Below are 19723 nucleotides of genomic sequence, written 5' to 3'. Positions count from 1 at the left end.
TTCCTGGTCCGTTAGGCCAGACGGGAATCACTTCTGGACTTAGCGCGTCGTTACAGTGAGGCAGTCTCTGCCCGGACCACCGGCGTAAATGGGCCCTTTATGTTCCGCAGCGGCCTTTATGGGCTTCTACACGGAGGGCCGTATGGATGTGGGGCAGCTGACGTCGTGCAGGCTATAGCGCTGCTATAGGAGCTTGGCTGCGTGTGTGTGTGTGTCTGTGTCTGTGTCTGTGCGCGCACGTTGTCTCTTCTCCATTCAGTGCACGTGCCTGTGGAAATCTTCATGCAGCTCGGGAGCAGGACGCTCCATCTTGTCAGTTGAGGCTGTCTGTCTACTGTGTGTGTGTGTGTGTGTGTGTGTGTGTTGCCCGTGGCCTTTTTAAAGCTGATGATTCTTTCCGCTGTGCTGCAGCAGATTTCATGTGACAGGTGAGACTGCATTCCTCCAGGGGTAGAGCTGGGAGAAGCAGGGCTATAAAGCTCCGACGCCAAGTCATTAAAACACCTGTCTGCAGTCTTTATCAACACTCTGCATGGCGGCTCTTCGTGAAGGCTTCCTGGGTGCTTGGGTCCGAGGGTTTGCGGGTTCTCCTACGGTCATGATCCACGATGAGGGTCCTCAGACATGGAGTGTGTGTGTCGTACAGCCGCAGCCATTGTGCCCCGGGCCTCTCAGGGCAATAACGGGTGCTTTAGTTCTGTTAGTAGTCTGGCACAGTGTCTGTTTCGGGAGGGCGGATGTATCATTGTTATAGGGGCATATGTTGAATCGCGCTACATGAAGCGTTGTGCTATGGCGCAAACACTTTAACGTACAGCCGTGGCGAGGACTATGTGTGTCCCGATGTGTTGCAACTCGCCGTGATTCACACCAGGGGTTATATTGGAGTGCTCATTCATGGACTTGACCGGGTAGTGTCGGGGACACACACACACACACACACACACACACACACACACACACACACACACACACACACACACACACACACACACACACACACACACACACACACACACACACACACACACAGTGTTGATTTAACACCCGCCGGCGGGGCTGCTTGTGCATTGCACGCAAACACCGTCCCCCGAAGAACAATGAAATGAAGTCCTGCAGCGATGCTTCGCGTACATCCCGTGTTTCCGCACGCCGCCGGGATCGGGCCGGGGAAAGGACATACTCCCCCGAATACACATCTCTTCCACATTCATTTATTTCTCCTCCACTGTGCAGCTCCCCCCCCGCCCCCCCTCCTCCCCGGTTGCCGGTGGCAGGTTAATAAAATAAACATACATCCACCACCAGTGGCAATGGCATTCCTGCCAGCACTCCCTCGGCTGTCATCTCGCGTGTGTGTGTGTGTGTGTGTGTCTATTTGCGACCCGGCCTGTCACTTTAAGCCCTGTCTAGTCTGTCGACGCCCTCTCTCCATCACCCCCCCCCCCCCCCCCCCCCCCCATCACCAGGGAAGGCCATATGGGTTCATTGCCCATGGATCCTCCACACTGCACAGTGTGCCGGCCGGGTTCTTCAGCTGGGGCCCTGACCTAGTGCCTCGGCGCTGTGTTTTTTTTTGTTTTGTGGAACCACTGTCTGGCCTGCGGAGACATTTATCTCTCCACGCCTGCGTCTCATCCAGAACTGCGTACAGATTAGATGAACGGCGGAACGGATCGACGTGGTTCCAACGGGACGGGTTCCATCACGGCTCTAAACGTGTACGAGAAGTGATTGGGATCTATTGTTGGTTCTCCTCAGCGTATCCGGCTCAAGGTACGGGCGACCTGCTGAATAGTTGGTGCTCCATCTCTCTCCCTGGGCCTGCTTCGTAAACAACGCGTTTTATTACGGACGACGCGCAAGCAAACCATGTGTCTCTCTCTCTCTCCCCCCCCGTCCTGTTGAAATGTTCTCGCCCTACCAGTCTCTTCCCATTTGTTCTTTGATTAACCAACCTGACGTGTGTGTGTGTGTGTGTGTGTGTGTGTGTCCCCCCCCCAAAATGCTTTGTGGTGCAGGCCAAGCTCAACACAGCTGCCCACCCACACCCCAGACATGTTCTTTCTTTCCCTCTCTCTCGTAGTACACATGCAGTGTCTCTCGCTCTATTCCCCCCCCCCAGTTCTCTCTCTCTCTCTCTCTCTCTCTCTCTCTCTCTCTCTCTCTCTCTCTCTCTCTCTCTCTCTCTCTCTCTCTCTCTCTCTCTCTCTCTCTCTCTCTCTCTCTCTCTCTCTCTCTCTCTTCCCCCCCCCCCCCCAAGTACCCGGTGTCTCTCGTCCTTCTCTTTGAAGTGCGTCCCAGCCCAGTGGAGTGTTACCGGGTCAGGGAGCTGGGGGCTTAACGAGGCCTATGGAGAGGGAGGATGAAAGCAGGGGGCTGGGGGATGAATGGTCTTCATGAAGTGTTGGATGAGAGGCGGGGCTGGGTGGGGGGGGGGGGGGGAGACCAGGTGACTGCGGTTGGTCGTCCGGACTTTGGTTCTGACGGAGAAGCCGGATCTGAGGCGGAGATTAAAGGCTGGATCAGAGCGGCCCGAGTCCAGACCGGGTAGGACAGAGGCTCGCGGTACTTCCTGAACGGTCGGGGGGGGGGGGGGGGGGGGGGGGGGGGGTGGACGGGGGGGCTTCAGAGCTGATCGTCAGCAGACCTAGGCGTAGTTCTGTAATTTGCACTGCATTTTTACACTACAATCAACCGCGGCTGGTGCCACTTCTGTGACTTACGGTTAGTGTTATATGAATGAGGTGTATAGTAGTTGTGGAACAAAGCCTAAGCATTTTACTCTATTGCATAAGATGTAATTGTGATTCTGGTGTCCAAACACCAGTTATTTGTTTCATTGTATTTAACATGGTTTAACACGGTTGTTCCCTTGAGACAAAAAAATAATTATTCTTTTTTTTTTTTTTCACCCGAGGCGATCAGCATTAACATTTCACAACGCGGTTACCATATTCAAACAAACTCGGATTCAAAATTCAGATTCTATATCGATTTATAGTTTTGAGAAAGTTAGTCGGCATCTTGATCCGGGACACCTACCCGGGATGGGCATCGATCCCAGGACCTTTGCGACCGGGACTCGGAACACCCAATCCCTCTTTCAACAATCAGTCGTGTGGTTTTTGCAGTAGGATCGTCGCTGGCCTCCTCTGGAGCGCTCGTTTGAATACCGCACCGGCTCGTCTTGACAGACAGACGCTTAGATATTCAGATGTGTGTGCATACCACTACGAGAGAAATGCCGACACACGCACACACACACTCCACTGTCACAGTATTGTCTTTCTCCGAACCCCTTGTCACTGAATATCATTAAGCAGTCAATGATGGATTCATGGTTGGATTGTTTATTTGGCCGGTTTGTCTCTGATGGATGAAGATCTGCATGCGTTTGAAAAGCAGACCTGAGACACACACATTGTGTCATCATGAGTGTGAGACACTGTGCTGTGAAATGTCTCTTGAAATCATATATTACATTTGAAGTGTTTTGTTATTTGTATTATTATTTGGTGTTGTTTGACACGCAGAGAATTGACGATTCTGCGGATGAAACTCAACCAGAGACTCTGGTTGCGTCTCCCCGTGCCTGTTTCCTCTCTAGGCTTGAGGCTTGATTATTCAACGGCAGACGCGTGAAACGACGCCAGCTCCCCGATCCATTGATATTCACGAGGTGCTTTTAGCTTCCTCAGGATCAATAGTTTAGATCCCTCTCCTTACAAAGCAACAAGACTCTCCATACCCCCCCCCCCCCACAACGGCCTTCAATTCATCCCTCCTTTCTCCAGTCAACACCCTTCTCTCCCCCCCCCCCCGCCCAACATCACTTTTCCCCCTGGCAGATGGCATACTTGGCCACCCCCTCTGCTCCCTTTTCTCCAAACCAAATTAAACCTTAAAAAATAAGCAAACCCGTTTCTATATTTATTTATTTGTTAACTCACTTAGACACGCCTATTTATGTGTATTTAATTAGGCGTGTCCGTGGGTCTGCCAGTTTGTTTGTCCAAGGGAAAACCCTTTTCTTTTCTTCTCCGACCCACACATTCGGGCCTGGTTGATTCCCTGGTTTCCAGTTCTTTCTTCATTCTTTTATTTTCTTTACCACCGGCACCACTCACAGCAGTCTCCACGTCGTAACACTCCGGGTTCTGAGCGAGGTGAGCTCGTTGGGCACTAACGAGCTGGTGTTGCCACGCCGACGCCAGAGATCACTAGAAGACACCTCAGGTCTTTAGAGCGTTTGTAGGAATCTGGCATTAATTGGTGTCTGCGGATCTGCCGATCGCTCCCAGGCAGGTGAGGGCACACCGCCAGACCGAGAAGCTATCCGACACAGAAGACGACACTCGCAAATAGACAAAGCACAGGCAAATGAAAATGAATCGTCATCCGTTCGACAACGCACCGTGACTTAAGACAACACAATGCAAAAGCACAAAACGCAAGCAAATTATAAAGAAATCGTCAACCGTTTGACGACAACACGACAAGCTTAAGAGTTCACAATTCAAACTCACAAAACACAAGCAAATCAAGAACACATTCCTTGTTGATCTTAACACATGTGCAGCATTAAAATAATAACGCAGTAAATGTAGAGAAAACATGACGCGCATGACAGAAACGCGCTACGAAAACACTGCGCGGTCTCAGCAGTGTTTCTGAGGATGCTGGACACAAGGGTTGGGTGATGGTATCGGTCTGGATAATATCCCATCAGGGTTCTTCTAGATTGGCAATATACGTTCTGATCACTAGGGGGCGCTGGGAGAAGAGGGTGGGGGAAGTTGAGTCAACTACAAGCATTAAAGTGAAAATCACCTGGAATAGAAATATAAAACAGCGACACTTATATTGAATATATTTATACATTAAAACAATCGCTCTGATGGAAACGTCACCCTCATTCACCGGCTCAGTTTGAAACATCTCCCCGGGCTGATCTGATCTGAACATAACGATCCGTGTCATAACCATAACATTAACTAATAGAACGGAGCAACCTTTTGGTTAGCAGGCACATGGAGAATGGAGATGTCTGACGCGTAGGAGAAGAGACGGCAGACAGCTAGTCACTCACGGGCTGATCCGCCGTGCAAAGTGAGATCTTCCACTCTGTGTCTGATGAATGGTGAAATAATTATGAAGGTAGAGGCAGAGCACCACCAGTCAGGCTTGTTTCCACGGTTTGTGACTCATGGCATTATTGAAGTCGTTGATGCAGGCAAATTAGCTCAAAGGTAAATGTTTTTGTTTGTTTCTTTTAACATTGTGATCGCATGAATCAGACATTATTGCAGCTTCCAGACCTGTTTTTCACTATTTACCGGTATCATTTGTTGTGTTTTGCAGTACGTTTTCTAAATGCTGCGCCAATTGTTGTCAAATGGATGTTTTCTTGATGTCCTCGTTTCCTCAGTTTGCATTTGTTTTCAAGATTCGCACGGCGTCAAATCAACGGCGTGTTCCTGATTTGCTTGCGTTTCGTCTGATTTGCATGCGTCTCCCGAAGCCGCGGTCTGTTGAGCTCTCAGGGCCACCGTAGTCTCCTCACTTCCCCCACGTACAACGCCTCGAGCGCATCCCGTATCGCGCCATGTGATGACCTGCAAAGCTCCATGGGGCGGAATGGACGCCAATCTGTTTAAAAAGCACCGGCTGACCACGCCGCGCCCCGGTACTTTGTCTCCGTCGGCTGTGGGCGGGGCCGCCGCTCCTGTGCATGCGATAGCAGGCCGGGGGTCGGGGGTCCCCATCGGCCCCCGGCCCCCGGCCCCCCTTCCCCTTTATTTTACCTTTTCATTTTTAAATGAGGGCCCCGTGGCCGTAGCCCCTGGCCCACCAGAGGATTTGCACCCCGTCCGGCTCTGAAAGGGCCCTCTTTCTTCTCCCCGGCTGGGGGTTTTTCCACAGCACTTTGTCATGTAAAGAGGTCCTTATCTGGCTCGCGGTGGGGTTGAAGAAGCCATGGGACAAATGTCTGGTGGGATCCCCGGGGGCCCGCCGGGGAACTAGGCACATGGTAAATAAGCCAGGGGTTGATTGACGGCTCCTTTCAGCAGAGTGGCTTAGGCCCGCCTCCGGAGGTGTCTGCCGGGAGGTCAACTTTGACCCCTTCCGGGCCACCTGCTCACCCCTGGACCTCCAGCGCCAACTGGGCCTGAATGAGGCGCTGGACACTGGGCGGTCATTGTTCTCAAGATAGCGCCACTTTAGTGTTTTTAACACCAGGCGCGGCAGTCGTCTCAACGTTGACTTGTTTTACAATGGTCTTATACCGGCTTGTATATTCATGGAGGTATGTCTGGTCGTAATAACCAGATGTACCTTTTCACCCCCTATTGCTTCGGTCACATTTTGGTTGGTTTGTTTATTTTTAAATGTAGCTAACCCACGTTCCTCCAAGGCCCTTGCTTACAACCACATCAAGGTACCCCCCCCCCCCCCTCTCACTTTATTACCCTGTTTTGTTGCTACAAGAACAACCAGTCCCGCCGAGTACTCCCGGACCCTAATCCCTTTCATTATGATCTTTTGTAAACCCGCGTTGATCTTTGGCTCCTCACCTGGACCTGCTCTCCTCTAGGTCCTCACTCACTGGGCCACGGTGTCGGTTGCGCGCTTTTATTTTTGCAAACAATGACAATTTAATAGATTAAGAGCGTGGCCGGAAAGCGCGGTGATTTCACAAGGCCCAATTTAATTTCCTCCTCTTGCGCTGAAATGGGCCAGGGTGTCAGAATAAATAAACCTGATGCGGCCAGAATGAAGTTATCCGGAACGAAGTGCGTGTCTGTGCGTGTCTGTTTGTGTGTGGAAGCCTCTGTTTGAATAAGAGGTGATGTTGTTTAGCGTGTGCGTCATTATATTTTTTTTCATCCGGATGTAAATGAATACAGATGTAGTGTGTTTCTTGTCCAGCGCTCTCCTCATGAATTGAATTAGCCTCTTGTGTAGATAAAGTTGTCTTTTCTTTAGGGGGGGGGGGGGGGGGGGGGATATTTTTATGTTGCAATGCTGCTCTTTCGATCTTCCACATCAGGTATTCATGAGGTACCTTGTTCGCTCTGCTAGGAACGGCTCAATTGTTTTTGGTGGTTGTTTCTTCTTTCGCACACTTGATTACTACACGAGGTATTAATGGCAGCGGGGAACCCCAATTGTCTGGGTGTGTTTCTGTCGTCAGCCCAGCAGCTGCTCCTCAAACGGTCTCCGCTGTGGATGTAGAGGTCGCAGGGGACCAGGAGACCATGAGACATCCAGACAGGGTTTTAGTTTCTTATTTAACAGACTACCTTGTTATGATTCTTTGCAGTAAATACGAGCTAAAACAAGTAAAAACAAGCAGGTGTGCCTTGCTCATGGTCCAATGTGCCTTCGGGAATCTAGCCTGTGTTGCTATGCAGGTCAAATATTAATCCCCATGGTGTATCCATGCTTTAAAATGTAACATTTTATATCAATGTCTTTGTAAGTTGGTTAATTCTGCATCGTTTTTCACACATTGCTAAGACTCCCGTTTTTTGTCACACAACTATGGTGTCTTTGAGTTAGTGGCGGCCGTTGGTATAATTATTCAGATATGTACGAGAGACATTTACAAGTTAAATTAGCGAGCAGCGTTTGACAAAGCCAATGCATAGTATTAACTCCACCAAATCTCGAAGCACAGTCGATGCATTAAAAACCTTGATTTGAATCTGTCCCTGAATCAGATGACGGCATTATACCCCAGAACCTTAATCACAGCGCGGCTCCTTAGCTTTTTAATGCGAAACAGATTAGTTGGTTTATATTTAGGGAGCAGGCTTGCGGTACTTAACCCTGTGTGCACCCACAGGCCTGTTTAGGCCACATAGACACATGTGTGTTATGCACTCAGGCGCGCACACTAGACCCTTTTAATAAGGTTACAGTGGATCCCCATTCACTAGCGGCCTTTCACAGTACACGGCCTGGCAGAGGAGTGGATTCCCATGTCCAGTCTTGACTCTGTTCAAGAGGTGTGTGTGTGTGTGTGTGTGTGTGTGTGTGTGTGTGTGTGTGTGTGTGTGTGTGTGTGTGTGTGTGTGTGTGTGTGTGTGTGTGTGTGTGTGTGTGTGTGTGTGTGTGTGTGTGTCCCACACAGCGAGGCCCCTGTGCTGTGATGTGCTTGTTAGTGGAGGATTGTCAGCCCGAGAGAGAGGGAGAGACTTGACCTTACATGGTCTATTACAAGCCCGTGTGTTGTTGCAGTGGCTGTCGGCGGCGGCCTGTATACCCGCTGGGGCTAATGTAGAGTTCTGCGGCTGCTAAGAACCGGGTCGTGCGACCGGAACAGCTACCGCTGTGTGTGTCATGTGACCAAACCGCCCCGGGCTGTTGGTCTGCGAGGAGGCGTTGCGTCTTTTTGTCCTACACAAAGAAGTAGTCCGGGAGTGTAATCGCATAATCGACACCGTTTACCGTTGAGTTATTTAGCAGAGATTCCCGTTGAAGGAACGGGGTAGGAGTTGGAGCGTCTTGCTCGAGGATGCCCGCAGGAGCGCTACGGACGCTGGGGATCGAACCCGCGTACCTCCTTTTTGTTTAGGTGGGAGACGCACAGCGTCTGCCTCACGACGAGGCGAGGTGTTGTTGCGGCCGTGTAGGGTCACAGTTTGAAACCCGACGTGGGCGAACACAAGCGCTGTTATGTGCCCTGGCCCAAAAGAGCATCTGATGATGACACACGCCACCGCCAACACACACACGGACACTGTCCTGCACTTGCACAAGCCCCGGTCCAACCAGTTGCTCCCCCACCACTGCCAGCTGTCCGCTAACAGACTGGCTGATATCGCCACCAGCTGCAGTGGAGCCGCCGACGGCCAACGCCAGCCGGCCCCCGGCCGCGGGCTCTGCTCACAGCCCCACTCTCTGTTCCCTTGTGCTCCTCTTCTTCTTCTTCTTCATCAGCCTCGTCTTCCTCTCGCCTGTCCCTCTCTCGTCCCTCCCCAGGCCTCGTGATCACCATCGCCATCGCAGTCTTTTTCCCCGTGCTTGCCTTCCTGTCCTTTCTCTGTCCCCTTCTCTCCTTCCCTCGTTCTCTTCTCTAGTCTCCTGGCTCCTCTCTTCTCTCCTCCCACTGCGCCTCTCCTTCTCTCCTTCTCGAGATTATTTTATACAATCCACACACCGTACATGTGTCTCTATTGATCAATATGGGGATCTTCGCCGTTCAAAGGGTCCGTCCGTCACAAAGGCTAATGCGTAGCAACATAATGATGTCCCACAATAGTGTGTGGATGGGTTATGTGGGGTGTATTATGCGGTGCGGAATGGACTTCAAATGAGGACTCCCATGATGCATCTGTTGTGCATACGGGCTTCTGAAGCAGTACCTTTTGGGGTCTGTATTGACTGTGTTGGCATGTTCACACATTTATATTTGAATATACATCGCATGCTTAATTATTTTATCCTGTGTGATGGGTAGTGTGTGTGTCTTGTGTGGTGTTATTGTTAACAAACAAAACTTACTTAATATTCAGCCGTGTGTGTGTGTGTGTGCGCACAATGCCAACAATATGAAACCCTGCCTCAGGCACCTCTCCCTCCCCTGCACACCAATGGATGGCCTCTGTATTTCAGAATACTTAACCCCCGGTGTCTGGCATAAGGGAAGGTATCGGGTCAGTGTGTGACTCCCAACGCACTGCGGAGGGCCAGACCTGCATAACTGGTTGGGTATACATACAAGTGTGTTAAGCATTATTATTAAATAAAATGGCATAGTTGTTAGTCGTCGTAACAAGCATGACATTTTAATTAATACCGGTATGGCCAACATGCAATGAGTCATATTTCCCATCCATATATTGGCATCTTTGAGTAGATGAGCAATTCAGTCCATTTAATGACTCATTGCATTCCTTCATTCATTGTTGTCATGCCACTCCAAAACGAGGTAGAAAATTAGCTGTGGTTTTGACAGACAGGCGTAGAGAGAGAGACGTAGAGAGAGAGACGTAGAGAGAGGGAGAGGGGGGGACTTGCAGGCCCCTTTTCTTCGGCCATCTTAATCCTAAAGACATAAACGTGACTATTGGTGATTTGATATGAAGGCTCTTAACGTGGCGTCCCCCAAGGACCGGCAAGATGGTGTTCAGGGGTGAGGGGTCAGGAATGTAACCCTGTTAAGAAGGATCAGCTCTGGGGTCCCCCCCCCCACCTAGCAGCCCACCCCCACCCGCCAGGGAGTTGAAGCCATCACCTTGGTGACAGTGATAAATAACAAAAGCTTTAGCAAGAGTCTTCACTCGATTTTATAGATATAGATGGATATGGATATAGAGATGGAGAGGTAAAGATTTAGATGGAGAGAGAGAGAGAGAGAGAGAGAGAGAGAGAGAGAGAGAGAGAGAGAGAGAGAGAGAGAGAGAGAGAGAGAGAGAGAGAGAGAGAGAGAGAGAGAGAGAGAGAGAGAGAGAGAGAGAGAGAGAGAGAGAGGATAAAGATATAGTTATAGATGGATAGAGATAGCTACAGAGATAGATATACAGATGGGTAGGTAGGTAGATATATTTGTTATTCTATACATACTGCCTGCTCATCTATTGTCTGCATGGTTTGTGTTTTTCCCAGGGATATGCAAGTCAGGCTAGCCAGAGTGAGAACGATATTCTGACTGCATAGGGGAAAGCCAGTGGGGGCTTCTACATAAAATCGTTGAAGGCGATTTTATGTAGAATATTTGTTGTACCTTGTCAGCTCCCAGTGCTTATATTTGCACCCGCGCAGAAATTGCCTCCAGTATAGATCGGGTTGCTCTGTTTGTTTTGCGTTTTTTAACACCGTCGCTCCACAAATGGATCAGCAGGAAAACGAAACGGTTTCATGTGTTGGTACACACGGCGCCGGGGAGCTGTCTGATCAGTTCCTCCATCACAGCCTTCCACTCGTCCTTCTGCCTTCCAAGTGTTTTCTACTTTTAGCCTCGGAATCGCGGCCGACGCCGCGGTAAACCCACAGGGGGACGCGATAGTCGGGCTGACAGGCCGGCTGAGATATTAATATACCTTTCAGTTTTACAAGGTGCGAACGTTCCCGAAAAAAAGTCCCCGCGCAGCAATTCTATAGCTTAGGCTAGTGACACCTGTGTGTGTGTGTGTGTGTGTGTGTGTGTTCACTTTCTGCAGTTAACGCCTACTGGAACTAAACTAGTGCCACTGCTTTTTTTCCCCAGTTCTATTATCTGTCCGTAATCGGTCGTGGATTAATAATATTCAAAATGGTATGCCACATGGTTCTCTTTTGGTCTCAGTTTTAGTCACGCTTGCAAGGTTGTGTTTTCATGGCTGATTGGCCGATAGGGATGGCGGGGGGTGGGGGTCAAATCAGAGGTCACAGGGTCACATACCAAGCGTGGGGGGGGCACCCATGTCAACGTGAACCCCCTTTTTATGTGGCCAGCTGGGTCCCTTCTTCTCACACACACACAGGCCTACACAGATACACACACACGCACTCTAATCCACTGCAGCATTTATTTATCCAAGTCAAAAAAAATAACTCTCTTCCAACCGGGCCGATAAGATCGGTACTGGAGCGGGCGGGATGAAGAACACAGGAAGTCTGTCACACGCGGACACGCACTGGATGATATGAATTAGGCCGTGTTCTCTACACACGCGTGAACTCGGCCCGCTGATGCAACCGACAGAGCTGAGGCGTTTTTACGGCATGACGTTGCATTTTTGGCCCGGCCTGAAGGAAACGACACACAGCCGAGCAGCTTTATGGTGATCCGGGGTAGGAGGCGTGATGATGGGATGCCAAAACTTGAGCGACCACACTAATTGTTTGCTTCCCCATCTGTGACACACCCACGTGCATCAACGCACGCACTCACACGCTTAAACGCACGCACGCAATACAGTGTTGACTTGACTATTTTAAAAAGGATGCATACCGGCCATGAGCGAGATCCAACGGCTTCCTTCGGGTGTGTGTGGCTAGGCTAAGCTATAGCGCACTCCCGAGGCCGCACCAAAGAGAGAAGGCTGGGGTAACGGGCGTGCCCTGGGTGGACACAGTGTCCCTGGCTCTCCCTCCCGCACATGTCGGTGGGAGATTAACCTTGCTGCCGTGCTTAGGCAGTGCCCTCATATCTTCACGTGCCCTGGATTCAACCCCCTTGTCACGTTTCGTCCCGTGGAGCCCAGATGGCCCCGATTATATTATTATACATCACGCAGCGGGGCTGTGTGGCTGTGAGAGGAACGCTGGGACCCAGGATCAACTGCGTTAGCGGAGCTGCTAGCCACCGGCGCACCCGGGAGGGTCATTCGCTGCTCTTGTTTGTTTAGTGATTTTCTTGCGGACGTCGGGTAGCTCTGCGAATAGCTTCATGTCATGTGTGTACGTCACATATGTAGGGGACATCATGGCGATATCCTCCCCCCCCCTCACTTCCTCCACCGTATGCATGAGCCTCCACATCCTTGCCTAGCTGTCATCTTGCCTCCATGTGTCTCTTTCACATCCAGACCCTCTATAAGAGTGAGAGGGTGAGAGAGATACGCAGCGAGTGAGAGGGTGAGAGAGATACGCAGCGAGTGAGAGGGGGAGAGATACGCAGAGAGTGAGAGGGGGAGAGATACGCAGCGAGTGAGAGGGGGAGAGATACGCAGCGAGTGAGAGGGGGAGAGATACGCAGAGAGTGAGAGGGGGAGAGATACGCAGAGAGTGAGAGATACGCAGAGAGTGAGAGGGGGAGAGATACGCAGAGAGTGAGAGGGGGAGAGATACGCAGAGAGTGAGAGGGGGAGAGATACGCAGAGAGTGAGAGGGGGAGAGAGATACGCAGAGAGTGAGGGGGAGAGACACAGAGTGAGAGGGGGAGGAGACACACACTGAGTGAGAGGGGGAGAGATACAGAGAGTTGGACCAGAGGAAAGGGAAAGGGACCCTTCCATCCTGTCTCTTGGAAGCCGGACCCCGGGCCCGCCTACGATAACACGGCTGGGGGTCCGCCGGCCTCCGTCAGTCCACCGGTCCTCCAGGTCGCCACAATAACACACGGGGCCGTGTTGCGGAGGAGGTCTCTGCCGCTGGCGCGACGCCTGCATTCCTCCGCCGTGACATCCGTAGCCGCTGCAGCGCGGCCCGGGGTATTAATAGATGCTCGGCCGTGGACGCCTGGAGCGCACGCGCACGGTGGGGTGGGGGTGGGGTGGGGGTGGGGAGGGGGTGGGGAGGGGGGGTAGCGAGCAGATTTTTATTTTTTTTTTAAAGCTCGAAAGGGCGCACGGTAGTGAGATGCGGCTGCGTTCCGTGGTTAATTAACAAGTGTGTGTGTGTGTGTTTGTGTGTGTGTGTGTGTGTGTGTGTCCTGGTCTACAAGTCGCGGGAAGAGACGAGGCGTGTCATGTGACTTGGCCATATTGCGCTGTTGCCGTGGGGATAGTCTGCTGCGCAATGAGAAATTTGCAAATAAGAAGAAGACTCTTTGTGGTCGCCGTGAGTGTGTGGGTCCTCTGTGTGCGTGTTGATGTATTGTATAGATTGTGTGTGGTTGTAGGCACCCGGTTTTCCTGACGCGAGATACGCACGCATCCCTGTGCTCATTAGCAACACTCCACGAGCCCGGCGGGAGCTGGGAACATGTTTTAGGCGTGCGTGCGTGCGTGCGTGCACGTGCACCCGTCGTGTGTCAGTCAGGATGCGGCTGTCGTCGCATGTCTAGGATACAGGTCTCTTAAGAGCTCCGGTGTATCACACACACACACAGCACGGTCTCATCTCACCTACAAGAGCGAGCGGTGCGTCTGAATGTTTGTTTTCCTCTAGCTCTATGTCCCCCTCTCCCCCTCTCTCTCCCCCCTCCTCTCTCTCCCGGCCAGGTGTGCAGTGAATGGCTCCTGAAGGGATTTGGCACGGTGGTGTCTGTGTCTATTAATTTGCTCTGGAGTCTGCCGGTTAAACCGCAGGGGCCTAGAGCGACCCGCCAGGCCCAGATACCCCCTCCCCCCCCCTCCCCCCTCCCCCCTCCCCCCCCCTCCTCCCTTCCCCTCCTCCCTTCCCCTCTCTCCGCCCTCCTCACCCGAACGGAAGCGCTCCACAGACGCGGAGACGCTGATAGGTTATCAAGGAATGTGTTTTCTGGTCACGCACGACTGCCGGTCGTTCGCTGGCTTTTTTTTCTCGGTTGTTGGTTCTTTGACCCATACTTTGATTCTCTCAAATGATGATTATTGTTGTTGTTGCTGTTTTTATGGGGGAAAATGTCTTCGAAAGAAGGAAAGGGAAGGAACTGGTAGCCGGTGTTTGAAGTTTAGGGGTGTGTGTGTGTGTGTGTGTGTGTGTGTGTGTGTGTGTGTGTGTCACACCACCAGAGATCGAGCACCAGGGAGACTTCTGGGTAATTGGTCCTTACCCCACACACACGGTATAAGGTGACATTAACTAAAGGAGGGGAATAGCTAAAATTTGGCAGGGAATTTTGGATGATTTTGGAGTGCATAGACAACCACTCTCCATCTGTCTCGCTCTCGCTCTCGCTCTCTCTCGCTCTCTCTCACTCTCTCTCACTATACATGTGTGTGTGACAGATGAGCATAATGAGGAACTGCAAACACCCTGTCAACCTCTGCTAAGCATTGCCGTGTGTGTGTGTGTGTGTGTGTGTGTGTGTGTGTGTGGTGGTCCCGTGCACGTGGTGGGCCCGTGAGACACGTGCTGTCACCTATCAGTTCTGTCATTAGACTCCGGGGGGCTCCCAGTGTCTCCAGTACCCCCCCCCCCCCCCCCCCCCCAGAGAGAGAGAGAGAGAGAGAGAGAGAGAGAGAGAGAGAGAGAGAGAGAGAGAGAGAGAGAGAGAGAGAGAGAGAGAGATCCTGAGAAGTCTCACATCCCCACCCTTAAAATGTTATAATAGTACACTCCATTTTATTTGCGAAAGAAGTGAAAATATTGTGACTCACTCCAGAGGTATTAGGGGTTCTTTGAACGATGTCGCCTGAATGACTGACAAAATTCCCTCTTATTTTTTTTTTATAGATTGTGGGGACTGCTTGTTATGCTTGTCATTTAAACAATTTAAACCGTAATATTACCACGCAGTTACAGCTTGTCTTGTCAAGCACGCTGAGCTTCGTAAATCACTGACATGAACCGATCTCTTCCAGACGCACACATGTACACACAAATTATAATTACGGAAATCTCAGGTATCTAGTTATCCTTCATCGACTGTGTTTGCGTGTCTGTGTATGAAAGTGTTTTCATTTATTTGCGCGCAGGTGATGCTGTTATATAGGCATATGTCAGAGGCAATTTATACCTTGGCATTTAGATGTTTATTAATGGGATGATGCAGTCAATGCTTCCTCGCCCTATCTTTCTCTTTTCCTTCCATCTCTCTCTCCCTCGCTCCATAGTGTGTGTGTGTGTGTGTGTGTGTGTGTGTGTGTGTGTGTGTGTGTGTGTGTGTGTGTGTGTGTGTGTACACGAGCCCGCTTGCTCTTTAATGGATCGACTCGGCCGTTACCGGTTATTACGGTGCCAACACCGTGTCTGAGTAATTATTATTTCCCTGCACCACGGAGGTCCTTTTAATTCACTGAAGACGCGTCGTCGGCCAGACATTTCAATAAAGTAAATTCAAATGATCCGATGACGTACACGTCGTAGCGCGTCTCCGTCTCGTTACAATGTACTAATCGTGGGGGCTCCGACAGCGGAGTTCTTGTTAGAGAGCGTGTTGTGAGGACATTACAAGTCCACCGGTTAGGATTAGTAATATATTTTTTATGTCGGATAAGGGAATTAGCATATTGTTTCCGTACTCCAGAGAGGCCTCCCTCTCTTTGAACCCTTCCCGCTGAAATCCTCCGGCTCAGCAAGAGGAAAATCTATTTTCAGCCCGCCATTATTTATTAATACCTCTTTGTTGTTGCTCATGTCCTAATCTAATTTCTTTTAGTCATTACCGTTGTTTGACATCAAACACAGCTGCCGGAGCAGGGCAGGGGGGGTGTGGGGGGGGGGGGGGGGGGTGGGTATGGGGGGGGGTGGACTCACCCAAGCTTGCTGCCGGTGGACACCCACTAAAGACCTTTTAAAGAATTGCTCTGCGAGGGGAAGTGCATTTCTATTAAGCCCTCGAATCTCCTAATGTAGCCAGATAATGTTGTCTTCATTGAATAAGCCCCGGCTTTGATGTGGAACACGCCCGCACTGCGCGGAGCTGACGCCACTAGAGATCTAATCTGCGCCAGATAAATGGACGAGAGATGCTGCGAGGCGTGCGTCACGCCGCGAGGGCATCAGCGAGAGACCTCTGTCTACGCCAGCCTCCTTCTCGGTTTGCCTCTGCGGTACTGGAACTCATGGTCCCATGATGCATTGTTTTTTTTATTTTGGTTGCCTACTTGTTCAATGTTTTTATTTTGTAATGTGGGAGATGCAGTCGTTTGCCTTGAGATGCTAATGGCATTTTGTCTTTGGTTTAGCTGCAAGTTAAATGTTATGCAGTTTGTGTGTCACGCTAATGGCAGGATACATGAACTCATGGTCCCATGGTGCATGTTTTTTATTTGCCTATTTGATCAATATTTAAATTTTTATGTGGGAGATGCTGTCTGTTGCCTTGTGATGCTAATAGCATTCCTTTGGTTTAGAGACTGTTATGCAGATTATCTATCTTGTAATAGCAGGATATGTGACACATGAACTCATGGTCCCAGGATGCATTGTGTTTTATTTTAGTTGCCTACTACTTAATTGTATCTATTTTCTATGTGGTAGTCGCAGTCTATTTCCCCGTGATGCGAATGGCATGCCTTTTGGGTTAGCTGTGTGTCGAGATGGCAGGATATGTGATACAGGAACTCATGGTCCCACGATGCATTTTCTTTTTATGTGGGAGTTGCAGTCTTTTGCCCGCTCGTCAAGACTGTTCTGCAGATAGCGTGTCCCACCAACGGCAGGATATGCTCATCGTTTGTCAGGCCACGTCTCACCCTTGCCTTTCTCTCCCTCTCCTTTTGTTTCTGCAGGATGACAGTGATGGAATCCCGTGGTCAGAGGAGCGGGTGGTGCGCAAGGTGCTGTACCTCTCCCTCAAGGAGTTCAAGAGCGCGCAGAAGCGGCAGATGGATGGGGACGGAACCACAAACCCCGACGGTGAGTGTTCCCCCTCCTCTCCCAGGACCCATTAGCCTGCGACACAAGCCACATCCTGCTCTTTGTTCTGCTCCTCACACTCCGGGCTCGGCGCTCCAAACCGGTTGGCAGTTGAACGATCAAGTCTGTTTGAAAGCCCCATTCTACAGCAATTTACTCACTGTGTTGACAGGTTCTATCCCACATTTATTTTATATAAATGTGACTAAAATAGCCCTAAACCCATTCGGGGCCATTCAAGCCGGGTTATTTGCCAAACATAATTAGACGTGTGAAATAAGAAGTGAAATGTTTGGCGAGGGCACTATATCCTCTTTGAGGAAGGGTTGGATTTCCTTAAATGTGACTTTTTTTGGGCTTTGTATAAACAGTACATTTGTGGCACTTTTCGTGCATGTCATAATTAAGTGACGGCGCTATAATGCTGTACAACAGCCCTCTAAGATCACGTTAAGAGAAGGTAATTCCAACACCATGTTTAGTGAGTCAAGGCAGATCTTGTGAAAACATGAGGTCCACAAATGTGTCTGGTTTGTGTTCTGTGAGCTTGACTAGCCACATGCTCCACGTTTGCTGTGATTTGATGTTTTCAAAGAAGTCCAAACAAGCCCTTTGGCAAATTTGAGATGAAATTGAGCTGCTATACTACAAAACATCTACTATAAGCACTTACTCAAAGAGGGAGTTCATTTGCTACCCTCTTTTGCACACTGCCTCTGATTCTGTGTCACTGCAAAGTCAAAACCACAAAAAAAGACACTACCCTGCAAAATGATTAAACTTTTAAATAAAGGTAGGGTGAGGAGTGGATATGGTAGTGGACGTAGGGGAGAGAAGAGGTAAAGGAGAGGGAGGGGTAGGGGGTGACAAAAGGGGGGGAGAGGAGGGGGTTAGGGGGGGAGAGGAGGGGGAGGTAGAGTAGGGAGGAGAGGGGTAGGAAGGAGAGAATAGGGAGGAGAGGTTTAAGGGGGGAGAGGATAGGGAGGTAGAATAGGGAGGAGAGGTTTAAGGGAGGTAGAATAGGGAGGAGAGGTTTAAGGGGGGAGAGGAGAGGGAGGTAGAGTAGGTAGACGAGAAGTAGGGGGGGGGGGAGAGGAGGGTAGATTAGGTAGGGGAGGAGGAGGGAGTAGTAGGAGAAGGGAGTAGGAGAGTAGAGAGAAGAGGGGAAGAATAGGGGAGCAGAGTAGAGTAGGGGGCCCCTCAGCCCCCTATCCACCCAACCTGCCGCTGTGTCTTTGTCTGACACGGCGCTCCACACACCAACAGAAAACACCGAGCTGCCGATAGAGTGGAGATCTGGAGTTAACACGTGCTTTGGAAGCTATTCTCAGCTGACATTAACACAAACCAGACTCTGAGGGGGGAGAGAGGAGGAAAGGAATCGGGAGTGGAGGGGTAATAAGAGAGGGGGGGGGGGGCTGAGAATTACGTCCCGAACGCTGCGGAAAGGAAACGCATGCAGGCCCGCTGGCATGGGGGGGGGAAACCTCTTTGAAATGTGGATTATATTTTTGTACACCTATAGCGCTGGTGTCTCCTCTTGCTCTTATCTGCTCTCCAGATCGATGCTTTTCTCTTCCCTCTTCATATTTAACGTCCCTCCGTCATGCTGTTTCCAGAGTTGTACGCCCTTTTTTTCCTCGCTCTCTCCCTCCCCGTCTCTCTCTTTATCTCTCGGTCTCCCAGACTCTCTCCCTCCTTGTCTCTCTCCCTCTCTGCCGCTATCTCTCGCTCTCTCGCTCTCTCGCTCTCTCCATCTCTCATTCTCCCTCCCTGTCTCTCTTTCTCCCTCTCCGTCTTTCTCTCTCTGCCTCCCTCCATATCTCTCTGCTTCTCTCTCTCCGTCCCTGTCTCTCTCCCTGCCTCTCTCCGTCTCTGTCCCTCCTTCCACGTCTCTCTCCATCTCATATTTATGTGTATTAGCCTACGTTGACGTGTTTGTCACATGCGTCTTACTGCGCCCCTCCACGGCTCCCTGGGGCTTTATTTATTTATTTATTTCCCGGCGGCTCCGCGGGTAGCTGACCTTATCGCCTGAATAAAAATGAGTCGTTAGAAGGCGGTGGCGGTGTGCCGCGGCAGGGGTGGCAACAGTCGGAGCGCCGCACGCACAAAAGAGACCGGGGCGGAACAGACAGGCCCCCCGCTGCGTCTGCGCGAGGGGGCGATCGCTGCCGCGTTTTGGGACGAAGAGGAGGAGGAAGAGGAGGAAGGCGGCGCAATCTGCATGCAACGCAGGTTTCCCTGTCTCATGGCTTGGTGACGAAACCACCCACCATTTTACAGCGTCGGACCAAGCCTGTGTGTGTGTGTCTGCGACATCCTGAATGCATACTAGTAGCCCCCCCCCCCACCCCTCCCCCAACGCACCCACCCCCCCGCTGGTTCTGGGGGAGTCCGTGGGCTGGCACGCGGAAGAGGGCGCCGTTGAGACTCCCCTGGGGCGGCGGTGCTGGGCTACACATGTTTTGATTAGCACACAGGGCCACGAACACGCAGTGAGGGGCCGCAGCCGTTTGAAGTCTCTTTTACAGACTTATATCGGGCATTGTTAAAGCCTGGC

General features: G+C 51.0%; 1 protein-coding gene across 1 annotated transcript in view; it reads left to right on the top strand.

Annotated features, from left to right (window-relative positions):
• jarid2b (jumonji and AT-rich interaction domain containing 2b) overlaps positions 1-19723 on the top strand; it is a 107439-nt gene that overhangs the window by 26180 nt on the left and 61536 nt on the right. Inside the window, exon 2 of the mRNA XM_030347599.1 lies at positions 17034-17160. Within this exon, the coding sequence (XP_030203459.1) occupies positions 17034-17160 (127 nt within the window). The remainder of the gene's footprint in view (positions 1-17033; positions 17161-19723) is intronic.

The sequence above is a fragment of the Gadus morhua genome, chromosome 22 (assembly GCF_902167405.1).
Source record: "Gadus morhua chromosome 22, gadMor3.0, whole genome shotgun sequence".
NCBI lineage: Eukaryota > Metazoa > Chordata > Actinopteri > Gadiformes > Gadidae > Gadus > Gadus morhua.
Note: the sequence above shows the minus strand (reverse complement) of the source record. Positions and strands in the feature narration are given on the sequence as shown.